General features: G+C 40.2%; 1 protein-coding gene across 1 annotated transcript in view; it reads right to left on the bottom strand.

Annotated features, from left to right (window-relative positions):
- Positions 1–27524, bottom strand: part of Sesn (Sestrin) — a 511698-nt gene that overhangs the window by 393402 nt on the left and 90772 nt on the right. Inside the window, exon 4 of the mRNA XM_072297982.1 lies at positions 3226–3255. Within this exon, the coding sequence (XP_072154083.1) occupies positions 3226–3255 (30 nt within the window). The remainder of the gene's footprint in view (positions 1–3225; positions 3256–27524) is intronic.

Raw genomic sequence — 27524 nt, 5'->3', positions numbered from 1 at the left:
CTGGAATAAAAGTAGCTTGGATCTAAAATCCAGACTCTTAAAAACATTGACAAGAAAAAATACTCTTGATTCAATCGGATTTTTGCTTAAATCGAGAACCAAGCCTCTTAATTCAAGCGGATTTCTTTTTGATTCAAGCCAAAATCTGATTGAATCAAGAGTATTTTTTCTTGTCATTGTTTTCAAGAATCTGGACTCCAGATCTGAGCGACTTTTTGTTCCAGTGATGCTTTGAGTATAATAAGAAAATTTTGTTTTCGATCGCAGAAACTCGCAAAAAAAAAAATATTTTTTTTTTGGTACGTTAAAATTAAAAAAAAAATCAAAAATAAAAATTGATAGATACAATCCTCAACACATTGCTAAACCGCTACCAAGAAGGTAAGGTAATCAGTATTGCGGTCCCTCAGAAAATGCCGAATCCCCGAAAATACGAGTTTCCAGCATTGCTCAGATACCGGAGAAAAGCTCTCGCTTTGTCTCCGCATCGAAATAAAGGAGGAGACTAACAACCCCAGCATTCCCCCGCGTGATCATTGTGAGAACTTCCGTCCGTAAAACGCAGCAGCGACAGGCGACACGTCCAACACTAATTAAACCGTTTCATGCGGTGCGGGATGCAGCCTCTCCAAATGTAGGCGCATTTAGGCGGGGCCGCTCGGTTTGTCTCCCAACTAAATGCAGGCCCATTACGGGCAAAGAGCGGAACAAATGACGGAGAAGACCGCCGCACGATTCACTCGCGGGGGGGGGGGGTGCTCTGCGATATATCGATTGCTCTGCCTATTTAAACCTATGGAAAAGAATCGATTACAAGGTGTTCGCAGCAGTGGCGTGGCGTGAATTGCGATTTATCGATTGCTATGCCATTTAAACCCATGATAAAGAATCGATTATTAAGGCGTTCGCTGCGAACGCCCTGTTTATCGATCTTTTTCCATAGGTTTAAATAGCATAACAATCGATGTATCGCAATTCACGCCACGCCACTGCTGCGAACACCTTGTAATCGATTCTCTGCCACAGCTTCAAATGGGGAAATATCGATAATCGATTATTCACCACTGCGATTTACTCACGGGGGGTGGAACTTTCCAAGTGGGTGCTCGGTGCAATCTTCCCCTTTAGAAGTCGGAATTTGACCACTGTTTCCTTTTTGTTGCCATTGTTTCGGCGGCCCTTCCCCGGCGAAGTTGTTAGATTTCGGCGGAAAAGCGTCTTTCGGAGGGCTCGTCTGTAAAAGAGCGTTCACGTCGGTGGAGTCGCGTGGCGTTTACACCGTTCTTCGAAAGGGCCGCTCGAATTATCGTGCATAATGAAATGCAAGGGAGGTTGGATCCACGCAATTTGATTGCCGTGGAGTGCCCGTTCATTTTTGTGGTCTCTTCTGTTCCCGCTCTTAATCCCGCGCCCGCAGTCCCTCCGATAAAGCTGTGCACACAAAAACGGACCTAGGTTTTATCGCTGAATACTTCAGCACTAAATGCTAATTATATCCCTCACCCTGCTGCCAGTTTGAATGAATTTTTTTAACTTATTTTCGGTGGAATATCAACTGCTTGTTGAAGGCCTTTGGCGGTACTTATACCTTAGTTAGATGACATTATATCGTCGCTTCTTTGACTTAAGGGCGTATCTCGATCTCCACATGAGCCCTGGAAAGCATAGAGTTATGTGGAAAACAGGGCTCACGTGGAAATCGAGATACGCCATAATCAAGTTTGTATTCCGGCTAAAGATAGTGCCTGTCTCCTTCTGTCTTTAAACGACCCAAAGTACGTAACTGCGTATATGCACTTGTTATAATTGCGACATATTTAGTATTTGAATTAGGATAGGTTTACAAAAATTACAGAGAGTAAGGGGATGATATGTTCTAGTAAAAACTATCACTTTTTAAATTTATTTTTATATTTATTAAATTGTTCTAGACGTAATGCTCTAAGACTGGCTTCACTCAAATTTTTTACACATAACCTATGAAGTTTGTCCTTTCAATTCACAAGCTTTTCATAAAAAACGACGATTCTATTTAAGAAAAAAAAATGTTACTGTTTTAAGTTTTTCAGACTTGAAATTAAGATGGTATTAATCTTTTGAAAATTCATACACGTCTATGATCTTTTAAAATCAAATCCTCGATTTTTTTATTTTATAATAAATTCCATTCAAAATATTAATTTTTTCATCAAGTACCCCACGTACTTTACATTGTTAACTGATCCGTTGATACGGTTCACAGTGCTAAATAAACCACTTACTAGTCCCAAATTTCCTTTGAAAAGTTGTCAATTATCTCTGGTTTCACAGTATGGTTTTAACTTTCCGTGGGAGGAGAGAAAGGAAATTCAGGAGAGAGAAAAAGTTGACAAGTCTACGAATTTTTCAAGACCAAGATCAAATTGGACGTATTTCTGCCAAACGGACCTAAGTGCATTATGACGTGAGCCCTGTTATGCATACATTCTTATGGGTCTCAGGGCTCATGTCTTAATGCACTTAGTTAGTTCCATTTGGCAGAAATACGTCCAATTAAGGGTATAAGAAGCCAAGAAGTTCATCTCTATCAGAGGTGACAGTGATTATTATACATGATGATAATTGTGCATGAAAGTAGACTTACGACGCGACGCGACGCGAAGTCCGACGAAATAACAGCATTATGGACTTTGATGATGTAAAAGTTGCGGCGACGCTAATTGAAGGCGATTTTTAATGCCGGCTTCTGAGAAGGCGCTGAGTGATCTGAGGAATAACTAATTTTGAAGATCTAATCTAACCAAAGATACTAAGGGTTTTTTTTTTTTGAGTGTTTAAAGGAACGCACCTGATTCTCCTTACTTTCATGAAGTAGCGACGAGAATTCACCCTGATCCTTTTCAATTATCTCAATCAAGTAGGAATTCTACTGATCTAAGAATAGAAACTCTCTGGATGGTACTAACTTCGTTCTTTGAAAAAAAAAAACAAAAACACTAAACTCGTTCTTTGTATACTACTGTATTTTTCGTTTCTATGATGCGTTCAAGAATTCATTTATTAATACACGGGAGTAGGTACACACAAAGAGGGAGCCTCCAGCGAGGAAAGTTTGAAACGTGATTCCTATACACGAGACACGCGATTATACTCGCTAACCCTTTTCGTATTTATTCCTATCGCATCCTCATAACACGGAAAAAGCATCATGTCCGATTTTTATAAGGCCTTCATATTATTTCTTACCTTATTTGTCGAGTCTGTTGGGTCAGGCAGCTGAAACAGATAAATTGAAGAATTTCTATTTTAATTGTATTACACTCTTTCAGTGTATTGACGTGAATATATACTGAATACAGGTTCATTTATGATTTGGACTGACTTAATTTCTGCGTTACTTTTGAAAACAAAATAGTAGAATAATTACGGAACACAAAGTAATGAGCCATTCTCTGCATGTCATGGTATTTAAAGATAGTTTCCGCGGCAATATCTATCTGCAACATGGAAATAGAGCAAGGGAAAGGATGCGCGTTGATGACGGCGCAGAGCTACGACTATTCGTACTTGATGGATGTCCGTATTGCATTTACAAAATTGAAGGCGCGATGGCGCGGGGCGTGAACTCGAAATGCTCTGCTATATGCTGCCGGTTAGATGTCGCTCAGGTTCGAGATAAAAGTTGAAATACGAGGCTAGAATACATCTCTCCTGGCTTCGGCTGTGCTAGAACTTGATTTTTTTCTTTTTTTCAATTTGACGTCTGATTCTTTTTTTAGGATGCATTTTTAGGCCTTTGTATAAAGCTTTGTACGTAACGGCTCGTGTAAAACCCGTAGGACAAGTGTTTTTAACAAGCCTCGGGTCAATTTGACTCGGCTTGGGCATCTATAGGTTTAATGAAAATTGGACGAATTTCTATCTTACAATATGTCTTTACAATTTCAGAAAAATTTGAAAAATAAAAACATGATTATAATCATGTTAATCAATAGCACTGAAAACATTTTGCTTCAGTGTTCATGGGAGATGAAGGGGCTTTAACTCATGTATTCACATAGTTAAACTTTGAACGTATGTATTACTTTAAATTCTAAGTTTACGAAAAGAAAAATTATCAGAGTATAAGTATCCTTGCTTTCATGCAAGAGTGAATGGCTGAAACCGTTCGTCTGACATTAAGCCAAGAGAAACCCAAGTTGTTGCCACGATTTCAATCACGATCAATTTCTAACACATTTTATACTTACTTTATGATGCGAGATGGCTTGAAATCTTACCGCAACGCTCTCGAGAATATTAGAAAGCGATTAACATCAAAAACAGTAAATCGATCATAAATTTCGACTCGGAGCGCGTCTTTTCGCTGTGCTGATGTATTTGAGCTGCGGTCCCTTTCTTCCGACTTCGTCGCAAACGCGATAGCGACATTTTTCAAGGGGGTGTTCTCTCCAAGTGAGATATGATAGGTCTCTTTCAAGCAATGGAAACTTATTCTTTTTCCGAGTAAGAAGTTTTACGTCCGGGAAAATTATAAAAAATCTCTCCGAGTTGCAACAGTTGAAAATGTATAGGAAAAGTTAAATGATGAATGGGAGAATGGGCTCGTGCCGTGAGTTTGAATCATACCGAGTTGGTGTACTTCGTGCATGAGTCTTTACTTTCATTTAAGACTTCGAACTTAGGATGGAGACAAAACTTAGCATTGAATGACAGAGACTAGTCTGCGGGACTTAGGTGAAATGTCGTATTAATTCACAGCGTTGCCAAATTTCTTTAGTTAAAATATATTTTTCAGGAGAAATTATGCATATTTTCCCTTCAAATCTTTTAGAGAAATTCATTCTCATTTCAAAATGGCTCTGTAACACCTGCAGTTCGGTTGTTGAATCGTTATCGAATGTCCTTGATCGATATATACCATTGTGAAGATAGGGCATTATCGATCAAACTCATTCGATAACAATTCAACTATCGATAGATAAATTGATAATTTCTGCATGAGTTTAAAGACATTATTACCAAAATCTCTCAAGTCAGATCACGCCGAAGTCCATTAGTGAGTACTCGCATATAAGATTTGACCGAGAAAACTTCAAGGTAATTTTGAAAGTTACGAGTATAGTAGTAGGTACTTCCTAAGGAAATATTGCACTTAGATTTGTCGTTCAATTTGCAATATTCACTTGCGACGTACTTTTGATGATATTTATAATTTTTCCCAGTCTAATCGTGCATACCAACCGTCGATTGATGACAGTGTGATTCTTGGAAAAAAGGTCTTAAATTAAATAATCGAATGAATTTATCATGCATATCGATTATCAATTGGATTGCATTTTGCAAAAAGGAACCACTGGCATTGCAATGATGCTAAAATTGCGCAACTTCATGTTTTGCAATGAAATTGCGAAAATCGTGAAAAACTATGAAATTTAGATGGTAATTTTTGTCTTAAATTTACAGTTTTTTGCGAGTAAAATAGAAACTATGAATGGATAATCGGGTTTTTCCTCCAAGGCAGAAGAAGTTGCACAATCTTAGCAACATTGCAATGCTAGTGGTTCCTTTTTGCAAAATGTAATCCAATTGACGTTGATTAATGATTGAAGATTGACGTTTATCGTTAATCGATTGACTATCGAACCGTTTCTAAAATTGCTAAGGATCCACATTATTTTAGAGAAAATAAATATTGCAAGAAAAGTCTCTAAGATGAAAAATGTATCGGAAGAACAATTTGCAACTCCGAATGATCATACGTTGTTCTACCTTAGTAGAGCAGTCGTTATCTTCATCGTAAATAATTTGCGTGAAAGACTCCATGCCTTGGCTGCAACGGGGAGAAAGCTTTCCAGCTAAGTTCCTCTCAAGAAGGGTCTTGACTACCTGCCTGCGCTGTCTATTGTGTCCCGAACCTTTTCATGAAGAAGCTTTCATCGGTCCTTTCTCTTGGAAGGCAATGTATTTTCTCAACACTATTTTACGTGCGAACTTCCATCGGACAAAACGTAACTTTTGAAATGAATGCCTTTATTCTCCACTTACAGCTTTTTTACGAGCTTACATTTTATTGTTCGAAATTAATAGAGGAGCGTTGCTTTTTACCTGAGCCTGAAAATTTTGCCGTCAGCAATGAAGGGTTCATTCTAATGTAATATTAAAGCACAACTTTACTCCTGTATTTTATTCACTTGAAATCAATTCAGTTTTCATAAAGAACTCCTCATCAATGCAAACCGGGAGGTTTTGTTTTTTTTTGAATCGAGAAATATGTTCCATTTAAATCACCATTCATACAATTAAAATTATAATTTCTATCTTTCAAGGTAAAAAAGTTGCAAAACTGCATCAACAAGCTGTTTCCTTCATTATACTTTAGATTCACTGTCGTGCTCCTCCGGAAATCCGTAATTCAGGTCAAAACTGCTTTTTCGAAATACTTTGTTACAGGGCCGGATTTTGGGAGGGGGGGGGGGGTGGCCACATGGGTCGCGACCCATGGCGGCAAATTTTACAATTTTTTTTAATGTAGGTATTAAAAAAAAATCGGATGCAGAAAAAAAATATACAAACGAGGAAAGGCGACAAAATCTCTCATTTCCTGAGAGTATGGTAATTTCTAATTTTTTCGTCTTTTGGTTGTACGAGAGGCAGCACCTTTAATTAGTGGAGTTAGGAGAGAAATCAAACACGCAATTTGGCCTGGAACGGCGCAGCGCAGAGAGCAATGATGACAAAGGACTTGAGATGAAAAGGAGAAGCCCTCGGCGCAGCGGTCGGCATGTAACACATATTAGCGCCTACATAACTGCATGAATACTTCACGCATTGCGTCAAACACAGTGCGGTCATCAGCTGTCCGCGTGAAACGCATAGCGTCTACAAGACTGCAGGAATACTTCACGCATTGCGTCGAACAGAACAGTGCGATCAGCAGCGGTCGATGTGAAACGCATAGCGCCTACAAGACTGCGGGAATACATCATGCATTGCGCCAAACACACAATGCGGTCAGCGCGACACGGCGCTGCGGCGACGGAAGTTAAGATCATTAAACCACATTTACGTTTGTTCTTTTATTATTTTTTCGTTTATTTCATATAAATAGAAGTCCTTGTCCACACAGAGATAGGTTTACGGAACTTACTTTCGCGCGAAGTTTCATGAATTTATGGTAGTACTGTCGACACGGCTTGGTAAAGCCGGCCCTGCTTTGTTAAAGGTAGTTAGTTACTACGTTATGCTTATTGATTTTATATTATAGTGTAAGATATTAAATTTTCCAATACTCTATGTATACTCCAAAACTCTAATATGTCTCTCAATGTTAGTAGAGTTTCTTTATACTGAGAGTAAAGACAATGCGAATCCATTTTTTATTGGTTCCCTTATTTCAGGCCTTCACGGTGTCACAAACGGGAATAAAGATTAAATTTTTATCAATTGCAAAGATTATAAACTGGAATGAACCGGGGAATTGGAGGTACGGCAAGTAACAAATGGAATGAGAGAGGGTACGGAGATAGGACTTCGGGAATGGGTTGAGTAAATATTACCAAAAACGTCCGATTTGTCTAATCTTTATTCCCGTTTCTGACATCCATAAGCAGCGTTGTCTTCACTCTTTCCATAAAGGGACTGTAAAAGTTAGACTCCTCTTGTTTTTATGTGCCCGTCCAATCAAATTTATTCGAAGGTTTCTATAAAGCTGGCTACCTCGACCCCAGTGCTCTCCTTTTGTAGGCGAAAATGAACGACAGGACTGTTAATGCGAGCGAAATTCCGGGACACCGGCTTTACATATAAATAATACGTGGAGGACAAAACAGGCATGTTCTGTGCTCCCACAGGAACAGGAACAGCGAACAGGGAACGTGCTTGAGGGACAAAATCGTAGCGGAAATGTGGCCGCGGTCCGGACAATAGCCTGCAAATTGTCTGTCCTCTGATATACGAAATAGGCATCGTCCATTCGGCCCCCGCATTGATTGGTCAACTAAATGGCAATGGTGAATGATGCATGCGCTTGTGGTTTTACCCTCTCCCCCAAACTCTGACTCTGCCTTTCATTTTAATTCAACTCCGAACGCCGAGCGCCGCATTCACCGTCCGTATGTTTCGCCTCTCGCTGAGCCCGACAATTGAAATCACTGGACATTTCCATCATGCAAATTGTCCGAAATTGCTTACTCTCCCGTTTTCAATTACGCTTCGAATTTAATGTACGTGACGTGTGGGAAGAGGAGGAAAAATCCGCCGAATCTATTGCCGAAATTATCGCCCAGCTCAGGTGCAATTCCATTTCAATTGGTGTTTCTGCTGATTTATATTAATTTTGACCGTCCAAAGGAAAGAGGATTTAATAACCAGAAATTCAAAATTAAGATGTTTGCTTTGCTGCTTAGCGAAATTTTTACTAGAATTTTGGCACGAAAACAGCCTAATATTATCAAATCAAACTTGTTAAGACGATGCAGATGTGGTATGATAATGAGTTATTCAAAGTTCCAAGCTCTCGTGTGTTTGGAACTCAAAATTGGACCGAATTTATCAGAAAGGACAGAGGAACCAACCCACTTTTTCGAAAAAATCGAGTTGCGGATTTTTTTTTTTTTTTTTTTTTTTGAGTTCGTCGTTTATTTTCTCCTGCCAAAATCTGAAAGTCGAAAACAATACATTAGTTTGTGAAATGAGGAGTTAAAGTTAATTTTTTGAGCCTTATGCAGGGATTAAACTCCAAACCTCTTTTTCTCAGTTTCAACTTAATGTGCGTTGGTTCCTTTCTAATGAACTCGGTCCAATTGTAGATCACACTTCAACTGTATGCTTTTTAAAGATAAAAAAAAAATTATTTCATCAGGAGTTCACGCGGGATTGTTCAGTTTGTCGATTACTATCTATACTATAAACTCCAAGACCTCCTAATTTTGCGAAACTGGTGACGCTTAGTTCCAGCGTTCTACCGGGCCGATTTTCATGATTTTTGCGGCTATCGACGGGCAATTGTCTCTAGATAAGCCAACTCTTTTCAGATTTTCAAAATATGGCCCAGGTTTTTTTATATTACGTGGTAAAGTTGCGAATTCTCCCATATAAACAATGTAAATTTATGTGTTTTGTCATAGTTCGTTTGAGCATTCTACTGGGCCGATTTCCATGATTTTTGCGTAAATCGACAGGTAATAGGCTCTAGATGAGCCCGCTCTAATCAGATTTTGGAAAAAGGACCCAGGTTTTTTTAAAATCACGTTATAAAAGTGAGTGAATTTACAGAGTGCTCCGGGACTGCTACCGCTATGCGCGGGAGGATGCGCAGTGGTCGAGGAGGTTGCGCAGTAGGTGTGTAGCCTGCGCATCAGCTCTACACTTATATCTACACAAGATTTCCGCCACTTACCCCAAGATGAGCGGTGGCCGAGTCGTCTACGACGTCGGATGTTTCCACATTGATCAAGGTGTGGGTTCAATCCCCGACTCCAGAGATACTTAGTAATTACCTGATTTAAACTATTCGTTGTTTTACTGTAATATTTCATCAAGCAGTCATTCCAAAACGCGTCCTTTTGACTTCAAAAATTTTTACTTTCTCGCTCCCATAGGGTAGAGAGGAAGTATTGTCATCCTCCAAGAAAAAAAAAAAAAAAAAGTTGAAATTTCATCATTTCTAGACGTTTGAAGGTCCCAGGAGTAAAAATAACCATACTTGAAAAAATGTGTGTCCGTCCGTGTGGCGTCCCCCAAATCTGTGTACAGCGATATCTCAGAATCTATCTGTTCGATTTCATTCAAAATTGGCACAGGACACCATATCTATGGTCTCCTTATGCACGTCCAACGATTTTGAGGTACGCTAAAATTTGGGGGGGCTACGCTCAATTGTCCATTTTTAGCAAAATCACACGGAAAGCTCATTTTGAGGGACTGTAAATTTTAAAAAATGCCTTTAATTCTTTAAAATTGGGCATCAAGCACATCACCTGGGTCATTAATTTAAGATCCTAAAAGATCTTTGGACTAAACTCAAAATTCAAGGGATTACGAGGCCCAAAAGTAGGGCACTTTGCTCCGCGACATTCCACAAACAACTCATTTTCAAAGACTGTAAATTTGAAAAAAAATGCCTTTCATTTCTTCGAAAGTTGGCATAAGAGCACCACCTGGTTCAATAATGTAAGTTCCTATGAGGTCTTTGGACTAAACTAAAAATTGAAGGGTTGCGCGTCATATAGCGAGGAGAGCACTTCGGTCACACGGAGAGCTCATGGACTGTAGATTTTGAAAAAAATGCCTTTAATTCTTTGAAAGTTGGCTCAAAAGCACCATCTGAGTCATTAATTTAAGTTCCTAAAGGATTCTTGGACTAATCTCATAATTGCAGAGGGGCCGATAGGAGACGCTCAATTCTCTGATAAATGAGTCGGAACGCTTCTAGATAATAGCAGCAAACGCTTTGAGTCAGGTGAAACCTAGGAATTCAAATGCATTATATAATGCATCATATACTATTTCCAAAATTACTCCGTAGGTATACACAAAGCAAAATTAGACAACTAATTAGGTACATACTCACATTACAAAGGTACAATGAATCATCAAGCTAACGCCAAGAACTGACACTTAGATCTTTATTAAAAACTAATATGTTTGTTGTTAATGAATTTAGAATCCCGGCAGATTCCATCTTTTGCGGTTCCTTTTTACGAGGTACTAAGCACAAATATAATATAATAATTCGGCACAAATATGACTGATTTAATGCTTGTTAATAAAGGAGGTTATAATTGTTATAACCTGTTCGTTGACGTTTGTCGACAGCAGCAAGGAGATCGCGCGCAGCGCTCTCTATTGTTTTCGCTTTGAATTACGGGAATACGCGGTAAGGAGATGGCGCTCCTGGCGGGCAAGTGGTGAACCTTCCAGCAGGTAGATTCGCCCGCCAAATTTAAAATTTGGGAGATGCTAAGCGAAAACCGTTTAGTTTTAAGACTATTTGAACATCGAATAGTCATTCTACCCATTCAAGTAGATATTTGATGGCTTTTGACCGTGCTTAAGGAGAGATTATAATATAAAATCGTATCTGAAGTATGATGTCAATGAATCTAATGGATCCTAATGAATCGTAGAAAAGCTAAGATTTTTACGGATCGCCATCTTTGACAGGAGACTTTGTTAATCAATTACATATTTAATTGAAGATGCCTCATAAAATCAACAAGTCGAGTCCGAATATATGAATTCATCACATATCGCGAAGACATTTACAATAAAGTTCAGTGGTTTGAATAAAAATTTCATAACTATTATCCTGTGATCAAAATTCCGATCAAACTTTATGATTTTGTAAAATTGGCAGTATTTTTCTAAATATTCCAGTAAAAGTGTCTATGCCGGCGCGAAGCGCCGGCTCGAGCGAGAAAGTCCCGTGCGGTCTCCGCACCAATCCGCTAAGCGGATGGGGGGGCGAAGCCCCCCAAATGCCGGCGCGTAGCGCCGGTACGCGGCGCGAAGCGCCGCGCATAAATTGGCCGGAGGCCAATTTATTTTTTCTTTATTCATCAAAACCAAAAATTATTTCATTCTATTAAGTATTCCTCATATCGAATTTTTTTAGGGGAAAAATAAATCTAATACTAATAGGAGGGTAAAAAAAGGGCCGCGAAGCGGCCCATTGATGGCGCGGAGCGCCTTCGGGGGGTTGGGCCGCGTAGCGGCCAGGGGGCGTAGCCCCCTAGTACACTTTTAACGGCTGATTCGTATGACTTAACTTTTCATGAACGTCCTGCAAAAAAAGTTCAATAGCGCGAGCCGGGTGTTCAGTTCTGTAAACCCTAGGTTGTCGGTCATGAGCTAAAAAGTTCGATCAATATATATTTACCACCAAACACCAAACACTCGGTTAACATAATAAGACTTTCTTTTTTTCGCATACGAGTTTCCATCAAAATAGCACGCTTTTGGCTGTAAAAGTAAGTAGCCATGTAGTAATAATGCATCATAGTAAAATTCCCGATGCGACATGCAAATAAAACCACATGTTAAGTCATGCATGTAATTACATCTGCTTACAAGGTCCGCCATTTTTGGGGCATCACGAGCTCCTTGAGGCTGAAAATGGAGGAGCCAATCAAAAGCTACTCCCAAATACATGGTGATGGACCGACCAGTGGCGATTAAAAATAGTAGAATTATCTTATGTATTTCTTGATTTTTCATTGTATTTATTTCCTTGTGTTTTTTTCTCTCTGCGAATTTACAATTGAATGGTGGCCGATGCTGGAGCTGCTGATGATGCTGACAAGTTCGTTATAAGCGGGCTGAAATCAACATTCATTTCGCCATTCATGGCGCGAGTATTAGGGGAACAGAGATGAGTTGCAGGTAAACCGACTCCCAGTGTCGCTGCTGATTGGACCGTGTAGCGAACCCGTCCGAGATCTCGAGTTGCGCTGGACGCCGATTGTGAGCCACTTTGTGTCGATGTGATCCAGGTACAGGTTTTCGATGTATATATCGTCAAATTGGATCCGGATACTGTTGAGCAGCAGCACGTCGCGTCGCGTCAGTGATGAGCATTGATCTTATATCGGTTATTGACATTCTTCCATTAGATACGACCTTCTTCCATTATTCCGACATCTCCATACTTGATACGCCAAGAAAAATTTGAAATTTATTTCTTCCTTGGTAACTATTTTGTAATGATGATTTTCTGATCAATCATCCAATTTTAAGATACAATTGAATTGAATTTTATTCTTAATAAAATTGAATTAAAATCAAGCACAGGTACGCTTTTTTTCGGCAAAGTATGGTTGTCAGTTGCGCTGGTCATAGAATCGTGTGTTGATGATTGATTCTTGTAGATCAGCCGAAAATAATAACATCTATCCGAACAGCAACTGTGTACGTTCATTATGAATCGAGATATCGCGCTTTGAAAAATTCGGTTTATGACAGCATCCACCGCGGTATATAGTGACACCCTTGGTTTCTTCCAGTTTGCTTTCATCCGAGTCACACGTTGAGTAACCAGTGCAAATGTGTATTTCCCTAAAAAATGAAAACAAGGAGGAAAGGGTGTCACTTTCGTGGTGGATGACGCCATATTTCGATTTTTTTAAAGCGCGATATCTCGGTTAAAATTTAACGTAGGAAATTGCTGTTTGGACGGATCGTATTATTTTCAGCTGATCTACAAGAATCAAGCATCAAGACACGATTCTTTGACCAGCGCAATTGGCCCATTTTCCCGAGGAATCTTCTCTTTACTGATCCCAAACTTTCAAAGTGATCGAAATCTCTATAAAAAAGTGACTTGAAATTTCCTGAACTTAGCTGGCACGTGGCAGAAGAAATATCGGACTTCGTCGATTGAGAAGACCTATTAAGAAATTCCTTTTTATATGTATCAATGTACCTGATGGTTGATTTTAGCTTCACGGAATTTTCAGGGATATGGTAATAAAGCTGGGCGGAACAATTACCTAACTTAAATATTCCTATTTAGGTATCATTTGAACGTACCTACTTAAACTAATTTTGGACGTGTATTCACTTGAAAACTGTAAAATACGAAGGCAGAGGGAATATTTTCTTCGAAGCCGAATAAGAGTTTTCCAGAAATGAAAACAGATAAATTCCCAGGAACAGATCCAGGGGTGCAGATAAAAAATGCCGGATGAAAAATACAGAAACGGGAAAGGAAAAGATCCCACCAAGGTTGCGATAAGTCATGTCGGTTTGGGAGAGGCGGGTAAAAATATTGCAGGGTGCGCACAAGTAAAACATTGAAAAAATGATTTGTAGTTGACCCTTTTCTAGGCCAGACCTGTGTAATTGACCACGGCGACTCTATGCCCATATATCCACAAATCTCTCTCAGGAGCCCGAGATGACCACAGCAGTTTCCGCGATGTTTTTGTCAAGGAAAGGAAAGCACTTTCAAAAACATACGACTGTAAAACCACCTTGATTTATATTGTACTCCTTCCAAACCCGAGACTCTGGTTGAGGCATCTGAAAAAAAAAACCACGCAAGCTAAAAATCTACGCATTTTTGTACATACTAATGAATTGTGCTGGAATGCATTTTATCTCACCTTCTAGGTGCTTGGACAAACATAAGCAGAAGAGAAGGTAAAATTGGAGATCTACTCATTCGTCTTGGCTTCTTGACTCTTTCCATCTGCAACCGTAGCTTTTCTACACCCAGCTTGTTTCCTTCAAACTTGTTCACGTATATCCAGACACTAAATACGCCTTCATTTCGACGACCCACAACTTGCCTTACATCCAGATTTAAATAGTGATATCAGCTGAAAACACTGTTGACCTTTTGTGCGGTCGATAATTCGAACTACATACCCTTGAGCAGAATTGGTCAATTGGTGCATTTCTTTTTCAAAATGCAACATTTTCTACTACGGCTCTCCCTTGTTGAACGTATATTTATAAAATGCATTCGTTATATTTACAAAAACTCGAGATCTACAGTTTGTTACTCAAGTGAAAGTATACTATTCAGAGCTGGAAAGAAAGAACGTAACTTCATCACAACGTTGCCGAATTTTCACTCAAGAACTGTATTTTTACGAGAAAACCACAATGACGTCAGTTATCAGCCAAAAATTAGCTAAATCCAGAAGAAAAAGTCCAGTCAGATTCTTATAAATAATGTTGCATGTTTGAGTAAATTTTGCAACTTTTGAATGAAATTTCGTTCGTTCGTCCTGGGGACGACGATGGAATAGTATCTATAACCTTGAGACCCTCCCACAGATAGAAAAGCGCGATGCGGAGTGATTTAGCGCAGCTCATCAGCTAAAGTACCCCTACTTCACCCACTAAAATGTCTCCCAACCCAACCTCCAGTTTTCCTTGAGGAAGGGCGGGAATTTATATGGATCGATTGTTTGTCTTCGGCGGCGCAAAGCCCTTATAAATAGAGTGTGAGCTTGCCTATTGATTTATATCAAAGGAGGAAGTGGAAGTGAGCGAGGGTGCGGAATGGAGGGTGTTAAAGGGAGGGGGAGGCCGGAGGGGAATGCAAAGCCATGCACAAAAAAAGCTCGAAACCTGGAAGAACAGAATGTGGGATAGGAAATTGCTGAGTTTCAAGGTCAAAGCTTGAGCTTAACGAAATGTCGAGACGGTTGGTGTTTGCCTTTTCTTCGCTTGTGACCATGGTTGCCGTGCTCGCTGGTAAGCTCGCAGGATTAGAACTTATTGTGCAAAGGTTGTGCACATCACCAGGCTAAACCTCGAATATGACGTTGTAAAACTTTACCGTTCCTCTACATACATACATATCAAGCCGCTACCTCAGCGCACTAGAGCGCTCTGCGACTCCAAATCGCAATCGGAATCGATCCTCCCACAAATCACCGTACCTCTACCTCGTTCCTCTATCTTTTCAAATAAAAACAAAAAGGCTATAGTATGAAATTTTTGCTGAATATTCTGGTTAGGGTGAAAGAAAATTAGTGGTAAGCTTCAAGAATTAATATACAAAAACATTAATTTAAAAAATCAATCATACGATGAAAAAAATTTTAAGTTTGAAAGTTTTTTTATTTATTTTTTTTTTTTTGAAGAACAGAATTTTTTCGATGGGCCATTGTATTTGCTATCCTATTGAGGGTATTTTTCTCTGTTTTTTTAAATTTCACACTCTGACCCAATCTTAGTAAAATCAGAGTTTTAACTCCCTCACTTCCGAGGGGAATGGTGCCTATGTTTTATTCAAGTTTTTTCTCTTTTTTTTCTTTCTTTTTTTCAGGTATGGCTCTCTGAAATAAATAATTCTACATCCAACAATCCATTTCCATAGTAGCATGTGTAGATACTGGATAATTATGCTGTTGCTTTGGAGACACTTTGAAATCTATTATGACAGAGATGACGCCGTGGTGTTATGTCTGTAAGATTCTATTCTCTAGAAATGTGACAGCTCTGCCTCTTGACACGGGCCGTGGTTGTCAAACGGAGTGATGAGTCATCAAAATTCCACCGAAAAAACGGAAGAGATCGTTTCATCCCTTCACTTCGACAACACGTGGGAGTGACGTAACAGCGCGAGAAATTGCGGAGGGGTTGGGCTGGCAGGGGTTCCAAACCTGCACGCACTTCCTCCTCTTGAATGTTATTCGCATGACAGCTTTAGCTTTAGCGCGTGGAAGCATGAACCTTATTGCGTGTAATCCTGAATTCCTGACGTGTTTCAAGTAACACTCTTCCTTATGCCTGCCGTTCTACTAGAAATAGCAAAAATGTTTCGACTTTAAAATTCGATAGATTCAACATCTGAGTACTTTTCGATCCTCTTAAAGTAGCGAAATATGTTTTCTTTCTTTCTTCATTTTTGGAAAAAAAAAATGAGAGATGAATACGATCAGTAAGTGTGTAGGTTAAAATTACCGTCATCTCCCATGAAACAGTAAGAAGCATATACTCTGACTTAATCATATAAACACTTATTTAGATAAGGAAACGCATGGCACACACGTTTTTTCTAAGATGAGCCAGGAATTTTAGATCTCGTTGCAAAATGTGCTCCAACTCATGCTGTCTTTTCAAAATAAATGACACTTTCTAGCTGCATGACTTATAATCATAGAATTTTGTTCGTATTGTTATTATTTTGGTATGTTAATCTTCAAACAAGCAGAAGTTGCCATTTTAAGGTAACGATTTCTAAAATTCAAATCGAGGACCATCGATCATCTTATGAAGAACGGGGTTGTTCAATTTTATTTCCCATCCGTACATCAAGAAGTATACATTTTCTCAGGACTTCTTTTTAGCCAATACTCACTCTTTGCGGGGACAATATACAGCAGGAAAACTCAAAGGATGAACTTGAGCTGGATCAGGCTCTAACTACTCTAGTTAAATTAGTAATATCTGCACAGCCTAACCAAAAATTGAAGACATTTTGGATTTCCTTACGTTTATATTAATGGGTCGCGTATGAATATGCTCTTACAACGCCTGAATACAACTATTCCTACTCAGTGGATGGCCATGTTGCATAATTAAAAAAGTGAAGGCGTTTTGGCAACGCACATTGATTGAGCGTTGCGTTATGTGCATGTGGTATCATTTCATGGTCTCAATTGTGAAAGCCATTTTTCAAATTTGGAATGGACTTTGGAAAAAAAAACAGTGGTTGCACAGTATTTCTTGCAAAATCTTAAATTAACCATTAATTGTTGAATTTGAAATTTTCTCCCGCTATGCTGTGGGGAAAGGCGTTCTTCTATACGGCCATGCTGAGGAAAAACGCCGTATGAACCCTCAAACGTTGCCAAATTTATTTTGATAATGATAATGTACGAATTTACAGAGAAATTTGTGAAAATTTTTCCTCCGATTTTTCAGATTATTTCATTCGCAGCCAGATCTAAATCATCTGCAAATTTCAAATTAATGAATATCCTCAAAAATGATACTTTTATCGGAGGATATTTGGCAACTCTCGAATGTTCTTACGGCGTTCTTCCTTAACAAGGCAGTATAGCGCTCATATTTGTAGTCCAAAAATTAATATGGCCTAAATAAATGTTGCGAAAAGAGCACGATGCGAATTCTGCCGTGTTAAGGAAGAACGCCGTATGAACATTCATGAGTTGCCAAATTTCCCATGATAAAACATGTATTTTTGATAACACTCATGCATGTTATTCCTTGAAATTTTCAGATATTTTAGATTAAAGTGCGCACAAAATTGTCCAAAGATTTTGGAAAATAATAGTCACAATGTTCCCAGTAAATTCGGTTTTTATCGGATGAAACTTGGCAACGTCTAAGGGCGCATACGGCGTTCTTCCTTAGCACGGCAGAACTATACCGGGAAACTCCGAGGAGACCGCTAATAGAGAAACTTGCATTTTCCTTGGGAGGACATTTAAACCTGCTAAGACCTACGATGAGAAAAACGATGGAAATGGAACGGACCGAAATAAAGATGAGTAAATAAATGCGCGGAGGAACGGAAAGCTGGAACGACGGAAGGAAATGAGAGCGAGGATTAATGGCATTTAAAGAATAATTAGGGCTCGCAAGCGTAGGACGGAAAGAAAAGCAGGACCGAGAGGGAGGAGGAGAGAAAATCCCTCTCATAAATGATATTTTTCCGTTTTTATACTTACGTGCTTATGAACTCTCGTTTATATATATATAAAGTCGCTTTATAACGCACTCTGGCGTTCTACGACACCCAAGCGCCACATATGCCTGTCTTCCCAGAGGTTATCGGGCAACTGACACCGCAACATCTCTTTGTCAACGCCCTGCCGCCAACCCTTTACGGGACGTCCCCGTCGCCTCTTCCCAGGTGGTACCCAATCCAAAACTTGTTTGGGCAACCTCTCCTCCGACATTCTTTGCACATGTCCATACCAGCATAACTGCCTGGACATGACGTCGTGCACGATATCTTTCTCAACCTTCATCACCTGGCGAATTCTCTCATTACGGACACGGTCCCGTCTCGAAATGCCGGCAGATCGCCGCCAAAAATCCATTTCAGTTGCCCTCAACATTTCTTGCGTTCTTTTCGTCAAAGGCCACACTTCACTACCATAGAGCACGATACTTTTAACGATGGCGTCATATATCCGGTGCTTGTTTGCCTTTGAGATGCTCTGATCCCAGAGCACCCCGTTCAGCATCGCGATGGCTCTCCTGCCCTGGATGATCCTGTCCTTAATTGCTCTATCCATCCTTCCATCCTGATCGAGCCAAACACCGAGATACTTATACTCGTCACACTCTTCGATGCGCCGTCCATCCTCAAGCTCTATGCTTTGCCGTTGATGCGCTGCTCCCACGACCAGCTTCTCTGTCTTGGACACACTAACGTCCATGCCCCATTTCCGATATTCTTCGACCAACTTCCGCGTCATGTAATCTGCATCTTCCTCATCTTGAGCTACAACGATCTGGTCATCGGCAAAGCATAGAGTATAAAGGGTCTGCCCATCAAGGAGTGGAACGCCCATTCCTGCAACCTTCTTTTTCCATTCCTCTAAAACGTGCTCTAGGTATACCTTAAATAGTGTTGGTGACAAACAACAGCCTTGTTTTAGCCCTTTTGTGACGAAAAAACCTCCGGACAACTCTCCACGACATTTAATTTTTGCTATCGTCCCGTTATAAAATGATTTAATTGCCCCCACAAGTCCTTTGCTAAAACCCCTTTTTTCCAAGGCTTCCCAAAGCTTCACTAACGGCACGCTGTCATAAGCTTTCTGAAGATCCACAAACACCAAGTGCAGCTCCTGGCTGACCGCCCTTTTCTTCTCGATGACCTGGGTAATGGTGAACAAATGGTCGACGGTAGACCTACCGGCTCTAAAACCAGCCTGTTCTTCGGCTTCCTGGCCGCTCCATACCTCTTCGACCTTTGCCTTGAGAATTTTACCGTAGACCTTGCTCAAGGTTCCTGTGACCGATATACCTCTGTAGTTGTCGCAATCTTGCTTACTACCTTTCTTATGACTGGGAGTAATCCAAGACTCCTTCCAATCCTTTGGTATTTCGGAACCATGCAAACAGTCTTGCATAAGTTTCCTCAGATGTTCAAATAGTTTACCGGTACCACATTTTATCAACTCCGCCGGTATACCCCCAGGTCCAGGAGCTCTGCGAGTTTTCAACTCCCTCACAGCCTTCACTACATCTTGGAGCTGGATCTCCACGTTGGAATCTTCTTTAGTGCTTATGACTCCGCCTTGAAACTCGGGTCGCCTCTCCGTTAATAAATCTTTAAAATAGTCCTCCATCTTGTCAATTGGTATCGGAGATATGATGTCGCGCATTTTATTCCGTCGCAACCCTTTGATCACTTTCCAGCCTTCCGTACTTTTCCGGCCTCCAAGGTAGGTATTTATCTTCATGCAGCTTTCTTCCCAAGCCTCATTTTTCTTCCGAGTGATTACCCGACGGACTCTTGCTTGAGCCTGTCTGTACATGATTTTATCATCCAACTTTTGGGAAGAGAGAAACTGATGATACCTATTCCTTTTCACATTTATTTCCTCCTCTACCTCCGCATCCCACCAGTACGGTTTTCTGTTATCATTTTTTTGATCAGAAACCCCCAGGGCCTCCGCTGCCGCCGAGTGAACGCAATTCTTAATGAATTCATACCGCTCTTCCGTACTGCCATCGCATGCATCTCCTAACTTTTCATCCAGGCGCTTTGCGTACAGAGCCTTGACACTCGGGTGCTTTAGGCTATCGATGTTGTACTGAACTTGATGTACGCGTTGTCGCTCCGGTTGTTGATTGTCGCCTTGATCGTTCTGCGACACACGAGCGGGAAAGGCTACATCCGCTCTGAGGAAATAGTGGTCACTACCTCGTTTTCGTTCGTTGAAAGAGAGTCGGCATCTCTTAGATCATGGCTCGGCCGACAAAAGGACGTAACTTACGATTTGAAATGAACCCTGGAAAGCATTGCTTTATATGAACGACAGGGGTCATCAAAAAGGGCTGATACGTTTTTATGTCAGGAGGATGACGAGTTCTCACAGAGATGTGTATTGAATCAACGCCATGAGAAAAAATTTCAGCTGAGTCAGGCTTAAGCTTTGAATGAGGATTTCTCTCTCTCTCTCAGACGTCTGCATACTCGTGGAGGACATTCAAAATGTGCGCCACGCCGAACAGAAACGAGTGCGTTGCTTTGATTTCAGACTTTTAAGCATCATCGTCGTCTCTCGTCCGCGGCGCATAGCAACTGTTTAGGACGGGAAAGAGATGATATTCGCTTTTTAAATTATTCGGTTTTTTGAGAGACATCAGGGAGAATGTCTGTGAAATTGATGCAAGTGAAGGATATGTAAAAACATGCTTTTCAAAGTCTCGTTTATTCTGGAGCAGATAGAAGTTTGAATGTACCTACTTGAGTAATGACACATTTATACCCTGCAAGACAAAAATACTAAACTTGGCTGTAAAGAGTAATTTTTTGCTCTGATATTTCAAAGAGTAAAATTGTATGCCCCTCTCCAAAGTAAGTGCCTGGAACGCCAAAATATTAATCTTCATAGGAGACGGTAATATCTCATTAGTGATGACAAAAAATTTTATTAGATTTAAATTTTGGCGCATGGACAAGAAGTACGCCCACCGATTGCCATTTAAGAGATGAAAGACTCAGAAAAAAAAAATTCTTTTGTGAACTCACGACTAGCGCATGTGACTTCTTTCTAAGATGATTTGATCAGCAGAGTGTCGAAGTCGATCCAATATGTTTTATGTATGGATCATAGCAAGTTTCCCTTATCTTCAAGATGAAGCATTACAAAAAAAAAACCCCAAGAGGAGCTTTACACACAAAAAAAAATTAAATGTTTTATAGATTTATACGTAAGTCTAATTTCAATCAAGTAAATAGTTTTATTGTAGATTTGAGTTCACCCTTCTAACTTTCTTATTTTAAAAATTTTGCGTCTTTATTGAGAGTTTTAATATTAATACAGTCCATGACAGGAGTCAGGAAATTTCACCGTTGAGAAAATTGACAATTTTAAAACGCACCCTCTTTGACGTGACTAGCTGAACAAGTTGGATACGAAAATTGGCAACCAGGGTATCAGTCTTTTAAAAGTCCCACTGCGAGGTTCAATTTTCGATTTTAAACCCACAACGACCTTTGAAGAGGAACCAGGAACGTATCAGTCAATCGCTTTGACTACCCGCTCTGCCACCCCCTTTCACCATGCCGCGAAGCAACGCTCGAGTTGGCAGGACCAATCGACGGACTCGAAAGAATAGTTTTTAATCTATTTTCATCCTCTCTCGCTTTGCAAGCGGATCGAGCAGGGGCGGACGGAAAATAAATACCTATGGAAACTGACAAGAGCAAATCGGTCATTTTCATCGTCCGTCAAATTTCAAATTAACTTTCGTTCCGGCGTTAAAACAGTATCAAAGTTGAATAAGAGCTCCTGGGTGCAACACCTCCTGATAGACGTTGCCAAGTCAGGTGTGGCTCGTCTGAGAATTCCACCTGAGGATATGAAAGGAGAATGCATCGACCTTAGATCACGCAAATTGCCTCGTTTTATGATTGATTCGGAAATACTGTATATCGACAGCCAAACTGCGACACCTCATTTATCTCCATCGCAGTGTTTTATTTCAATACAATTTTATTTTTTCGGAGAGAAAGAAGTCAGCTTTATAGCTTATTGAAATGTGAACACAATGTTTTCGTACATTGTGTACACCAGGGCCGGATTTACCCTCTTGCCGCTCATGGGCCGCCTGTATTTTGCCGCCGCTTCTCATTCGTTCTGAAACATCGATACAAACCATCAAGTGAACGTGCCGGAGGAGGAGGGGTGAATAAGACGCGCTTACTCGTGTTGAGCACATTTTTTGCGAAAGCCCTGTCAACACTACTAGCAAAAGATCACGGAGCCTGGAAAGAAACTTCAGTTCTGTAAACCTATCTCTGTGTGGACGAGGCCTTCCATTTATATGAAATGAACGAAAAAATTATGAAAGAACAAACATAGATGTGGTTTAATAATTTTAACTTCCGCAGCCGCGCCGCGCTGACCGCACTGTGTTTGGCGCAATGCGTGAAGTATTCCAACAGTCTTGTATACGCTATGCGTTTCACGATGACCGCTGCTGCACGCACTGTGTTTGACGCAATGCGTGAAGTATTCATGCAGTCCTGTAGGCGCTATGTGTCACGCCGCGCGCCCGCTGCTGACCGCAGCGACCGCACTGTCCTTGACGCAATGCGTGAAGTATTCATGCAGTCTTGTAGGCGCTAATATGTGTTACATGCCGACCGCCGCGTTGCGCTGAGGGTTTCTCCTTCTCATCTCAAGTTCTCGTCATCGTTGCTCTCTGCGCCGCGCCGTTCCAGGCCATATCCGTGTTTGGTTTCTCTCTCAGTCTTAACTCGATTAATTAAAGGTGCTGTCTATTGTATCACAGAAAGACGACAAAATTAGAGACATACTCTCAGGAAATGAGAGATTTTGTCACCTTTTCTCATTTGTAATTTTTTTCTGAATCTGATTTTTCTTTGTAGCTATATATAAAAGAATTGCAAAATTTGCCGCCCCCTAAATTTGCCGTAATGGGCCGCGGCCCATGTGGCCACCCCCTTAATCTGGCTCTGGTGTACACAATGTACATTCTGAGAGGAAATTCCAGGAAGTTTTCAAGAAATTACGTTGATTATAGTTTTCCAAAGATAAAATAAAGCATGACAGGAAGTCTACAACGTCGCAAAGGGAGATGCGTGGTTTCGCACTTACGACGCACTTAAATGACGTTTTAAGGCGTATCGATTCATTTTAGAAACCTCAAGTTGAACTTAGTATGTGGGTAATAATACCCTCAAACATATCTATGCCAAATGAGGCATTTATCGTGAATCTTGAGTCTTGAATCAATCATGGCCCAGAAGTGATATCGTCGTGTGATAAATCACATATTTACAATAATTATTGCTACTACTTTGGTTTATTCTTCGGAAGAAGTGAATATACTAAGAGTTTTCAATTCAAAACATTTCAGAGGAAGAGAATTCAGTGGATAACTTACAAAAAATAGTGTAAAAAAGGCTATTTTGAGGTATTAATTGACTCCTGAGATCCTCAGAGACCGCTCTCTGCGAGGATCTTAATAATAAAACCTCTTTCATCGTTTGACCCGGCTGAATGATTAAGAGCAGGAAAACAAATAAATTTTGTCTTGAAACAAATGAGGGTGGCTCCTCCTGGTGACTAGGGAGAAAGGGTTGCGAGACAAGGAGAGGGTTCTGTGGTGAAAGATCATTAGTAAATGATGAAGCAGCGATGTAAGGGGAAAGTTACAACGGATACAAAAGCTACGCGTTTGCAAAAGAATTCGCCTTTTCCCGCAGCAACACTTTAATTAATTTTTTTGTTCCCTTCTTTCTCGCAACCTTCCTCTGCTTCCCTACATCTACCCTTTCTACCCCTCTATTTCTCCTCTTGCCCCTCTCCTCTCATCCCGTTTCTACTTTTTGTATTTAACATGATCTATTTTAAACACTGACGCCCCCTTTATCATTACACGAACTTCATTTTTTCCTCTCATTTTTTCTTCAGTGTAGTGACTTTGTCAACCCCCCTCCCCTTTATTAGTTACCTGACTCCAGTAACATTAAGTTGGCAGAGAAGCAATGAATTTTTCGAAAAATTCAGAGCCAGAAATTGTTAACGAGAAGTTTTTCGAGCAAATTGTGACGGTCTCTATTGGTTTCCATGAGTTTTAAGCGCACTGTTTTCTGTGTTGGTAACAATTTTTTTCTTTCTTTCTTTTTTTTTAGCAAATGCGGCATTACTCTGATTAAGACTATAATCTACAAATACTCCGTTCTATTAAAATAACCTGATCATAATGATCTCTAATTTTGTAAGTTTGAATTTCCAAAGGCGTGTCACAGTCACTTAAGAATTATTAAGAAGGATTGGTGCTCGTTGGTTTTTGGACGAAAGAATATTTTGTCTCGGAGAGAAAACTGCAAAAAATCCAGGATATATACGGTTACGTTTATGCTATAGACGGCAGAATTGCTAATGAGTTATTTTACAGTGGTCGTAAATCACTGGCCACTCTCAAAACGCCTTCAAATTGAGGGGCACGCAACCTCACTCTCTTGGGATTGAATTCGCTGAATTTGGATCTCGCTGTGCACCTCTGCACCCGCAATTGATTGAAAAAGCTTATAATGATTAGTGAGACCCTTAAGTGTTTGTCCCATTTCCTAGCTGTATTGACTTTCATCGAAGTAAGTGTGGTGTTATGTGTAATAGGGCCACGGTGAGGTTAGTATAGGGTTTTGTACGGCAATATAATTTTTCCAGAAGTTTGATTTTTTCCTGTTTTTTTTCTGGACGTTGAAGTGAATGAGTGAATGCATCAGAACACACCATTAAAAAAAACATTCAAAATGATTCCCTCATTGAACATAACTGAATTATATTCTTAAAAAAATTATCTATTTCCTAATGAGCCTCGAAATAATATTTCTTAGCATCACAGGCATCTTTGCTTTACGGAAACCTCCAAAACCTTTAATGCAAGAGAGAGAACATTTTCCTTCCGAGAAACATGTTCTTTTGGCACCATTTTGCAGCCGAGGGGTGAATTTTTTCATTCCTACCAAATTCTTTCTTTGAAAAAAGAGACTTTCCTGCTGCTTTTTTAATGCTCACTGTCCCGCAGCTCTGTTTTTATTTTTCCGGTTTATTTGTTTTGCCTCCCTGAAAACTGCCGGTTTTTTCCATCGGTCTCTCCTGGAGGGTCGAATAAAAGGCTAATGTAAGAGCAGAAGATAAAAAGCAGACTCATAAAACGGGGAGCATCATTTAAACGCAGGAAAAAAGTAATTATTTAGTTCAGTCAATAGGAACAAGAGCAGGCGAAAAGGGAAGAACAACATAAATTCCGGGAATCTGCTCGTAAACTAACATTTTCGGGGAGTGAAGTTTCCTGCATTTAATTAAGCCGAATTTATCTCACTCTCCAGATCGCCCTGCACATATATTTTTCATCTCTGGCGGGGAGACAGAGTACGAAGCGGGGTCTCCTGCTCAAAATTCGGCTCACAGTCTGCTTACTCAAGGCTCGAGGGTGATGGGTAGATGCACCCAAGGCGGATGCTCAAGAAAAAAGCGTCGTTAAGTAAATCATTATTGTGGAAAAATCCTGGAGTTCCTTAGATTATGCGCTCCTTTGAAATGAAGCTTAATATATTTTATCCGCTGACTTCGATGTTTGGTGCATATTCTGAGAAGGGGGTTGCTTAAAAAGAGAGTCTATTATGCGCAAGATAAATCGTCCCCCGTGATTTGTTTTTTTTTTAGGCCTCGCGAAGGATTCGGAACAGATAGGCTTTTCACCTTGTCACCCTTTTACATTTTTCTTACCTCTCGGTGCAATTTCGTCCTCGCCGTGACGCTCATTCCATCTCCTGCTTAAAATCTGGAATAATTTAAGCCGGAGCGCGCGAGAGGAAAGGCAAGCCCTTAGCTCAGCTTAAATACAAGATGGACGGCCCGGAATCATTGGCTGTGAGGGGATCATCCGTTTTATGAAAAACGTTGCCAGATTTCACAGTCGAGGAAACTTGTCTGTTCAACAATGAAACAGGATCCGGAATGAGTTGTCCCCTGGCAACTTTGTCCCGTGTTTCCGTTTTCAAACGGGTTGTTTCTGGGAGGAAACAAGTTCATTTTTAGACGATCTCTGAGTCAATACCATTAAAGAGCACCGCATGGGTCATCTTTTTATGGAATTAAGACTTTTATAAAAAAACAGCTCGCCAATTTAAATTCCTCCCATGCCCGCGCAAGCTCTGCTTCTTAGCCGGGGCAGCTATACTTTGCCGTGCTAAGGAAAAACGCCGTATGAGCCTTCAGACGTTGCCAAATTCCCTCCAATAAAATATTAATTATCTGGAAAATTTGTGAATATGAAGTTCCAATTTTTCCATGTCTTCTAGTTTTTTAGAGAATTTTATTTGTAATCAGATCAAAATTACCTGAAAATGTCAAGAAAAAATATGCATGCCACTCCTCAAAACTAGCATTTCAACGGAGGAAATTTGGCAACTCACGAATGTTCATACGGCGTTTTTCCTTAGCACGGCAGTATTGTGCAACCTTAGAGTAGTCTGCAATCGGCGTGGGCTCTTTAAAATCTAGAAAAAGAAATATCGCTAGCACATCTCTCATTTTCAAGAGATCTGTCATACACTTCAAGAAAAATTTGAGGAGCTAAACGCCGTTTCAGAGATGATTCAATGTAACTACATTTCAATGTTGTAAGATGTTCATTAGCGAATTTTATGATCACTGGGAACAAAAAATTTTCCCTTGACAACATGAAACAACTGAAAAGACTTAAAACAGAAATCGCATGGTCGTTTTGAAACATTGTATTACTTAAGTCGATGTAGCAGCTTTTGTATAGCGGTGTGTTCCTTCGTTCTGACGATGAAATTTTTAATGCTGACCCCTAAAAAAGCCCAGCAATGGAGAAAAGGTAGCCAAAAAGATACACGGTTGCCTCAATTTTTCCGCCTCCATTATCAAGGACAGTTTCACCGTCCCTACGGAAATGTGTTGATTTTGAAGCAACCAGGTGCTCCGACAAGAATCAACTATTCAACATACGTTTAGATAGAGAAAAACCAGCGTTGCCAACTTTCTGCAGGATCCGCCTCTGAGAGCGCAAAAGGAGGAGGACTGAACTGCCAGGCTAAGGAAGAACGCCGTATGAACATTCGAGAGTTACCAAATTTCCTCAGATAAAATGTTTATTTTTTGGGAAAATTAGGAATTCCTTGAACTTTTCAGAAGTTTTAGATCAAATTACGAAGAAAATTATCTGAGAAATTGGTAGATAAATATTCAAAAATTTGCCTGAAAATTAGTGATTTACCAAGAAAAATTTGGCAACGCCTGAGGGCTCATACGGCGCTTTTCCCTAGCACGGCAATGAAGAGCTTCAGGAGGATGGGGGCGGCGCACTAT

Source organism: Bemisia tabaci, chromosome 3, assembly GCF_918797505.1.
Source record: "Bemisia tabaci chromosome 3, PGI_BMITA_v3".
Taxonomy (NCBI): domain Eukaryota; kingdom Metazoa; phylum Arthropoda; class Insecta; order Hemiptera; family Aleyrodidae; genus Bemisia; species Bemisia tabaci.
The sequence above is the reverse complement of the archived record's forward strand: the minus strand, read 5'-3'. Positions and strand labels throughout refer to the sequence as shown.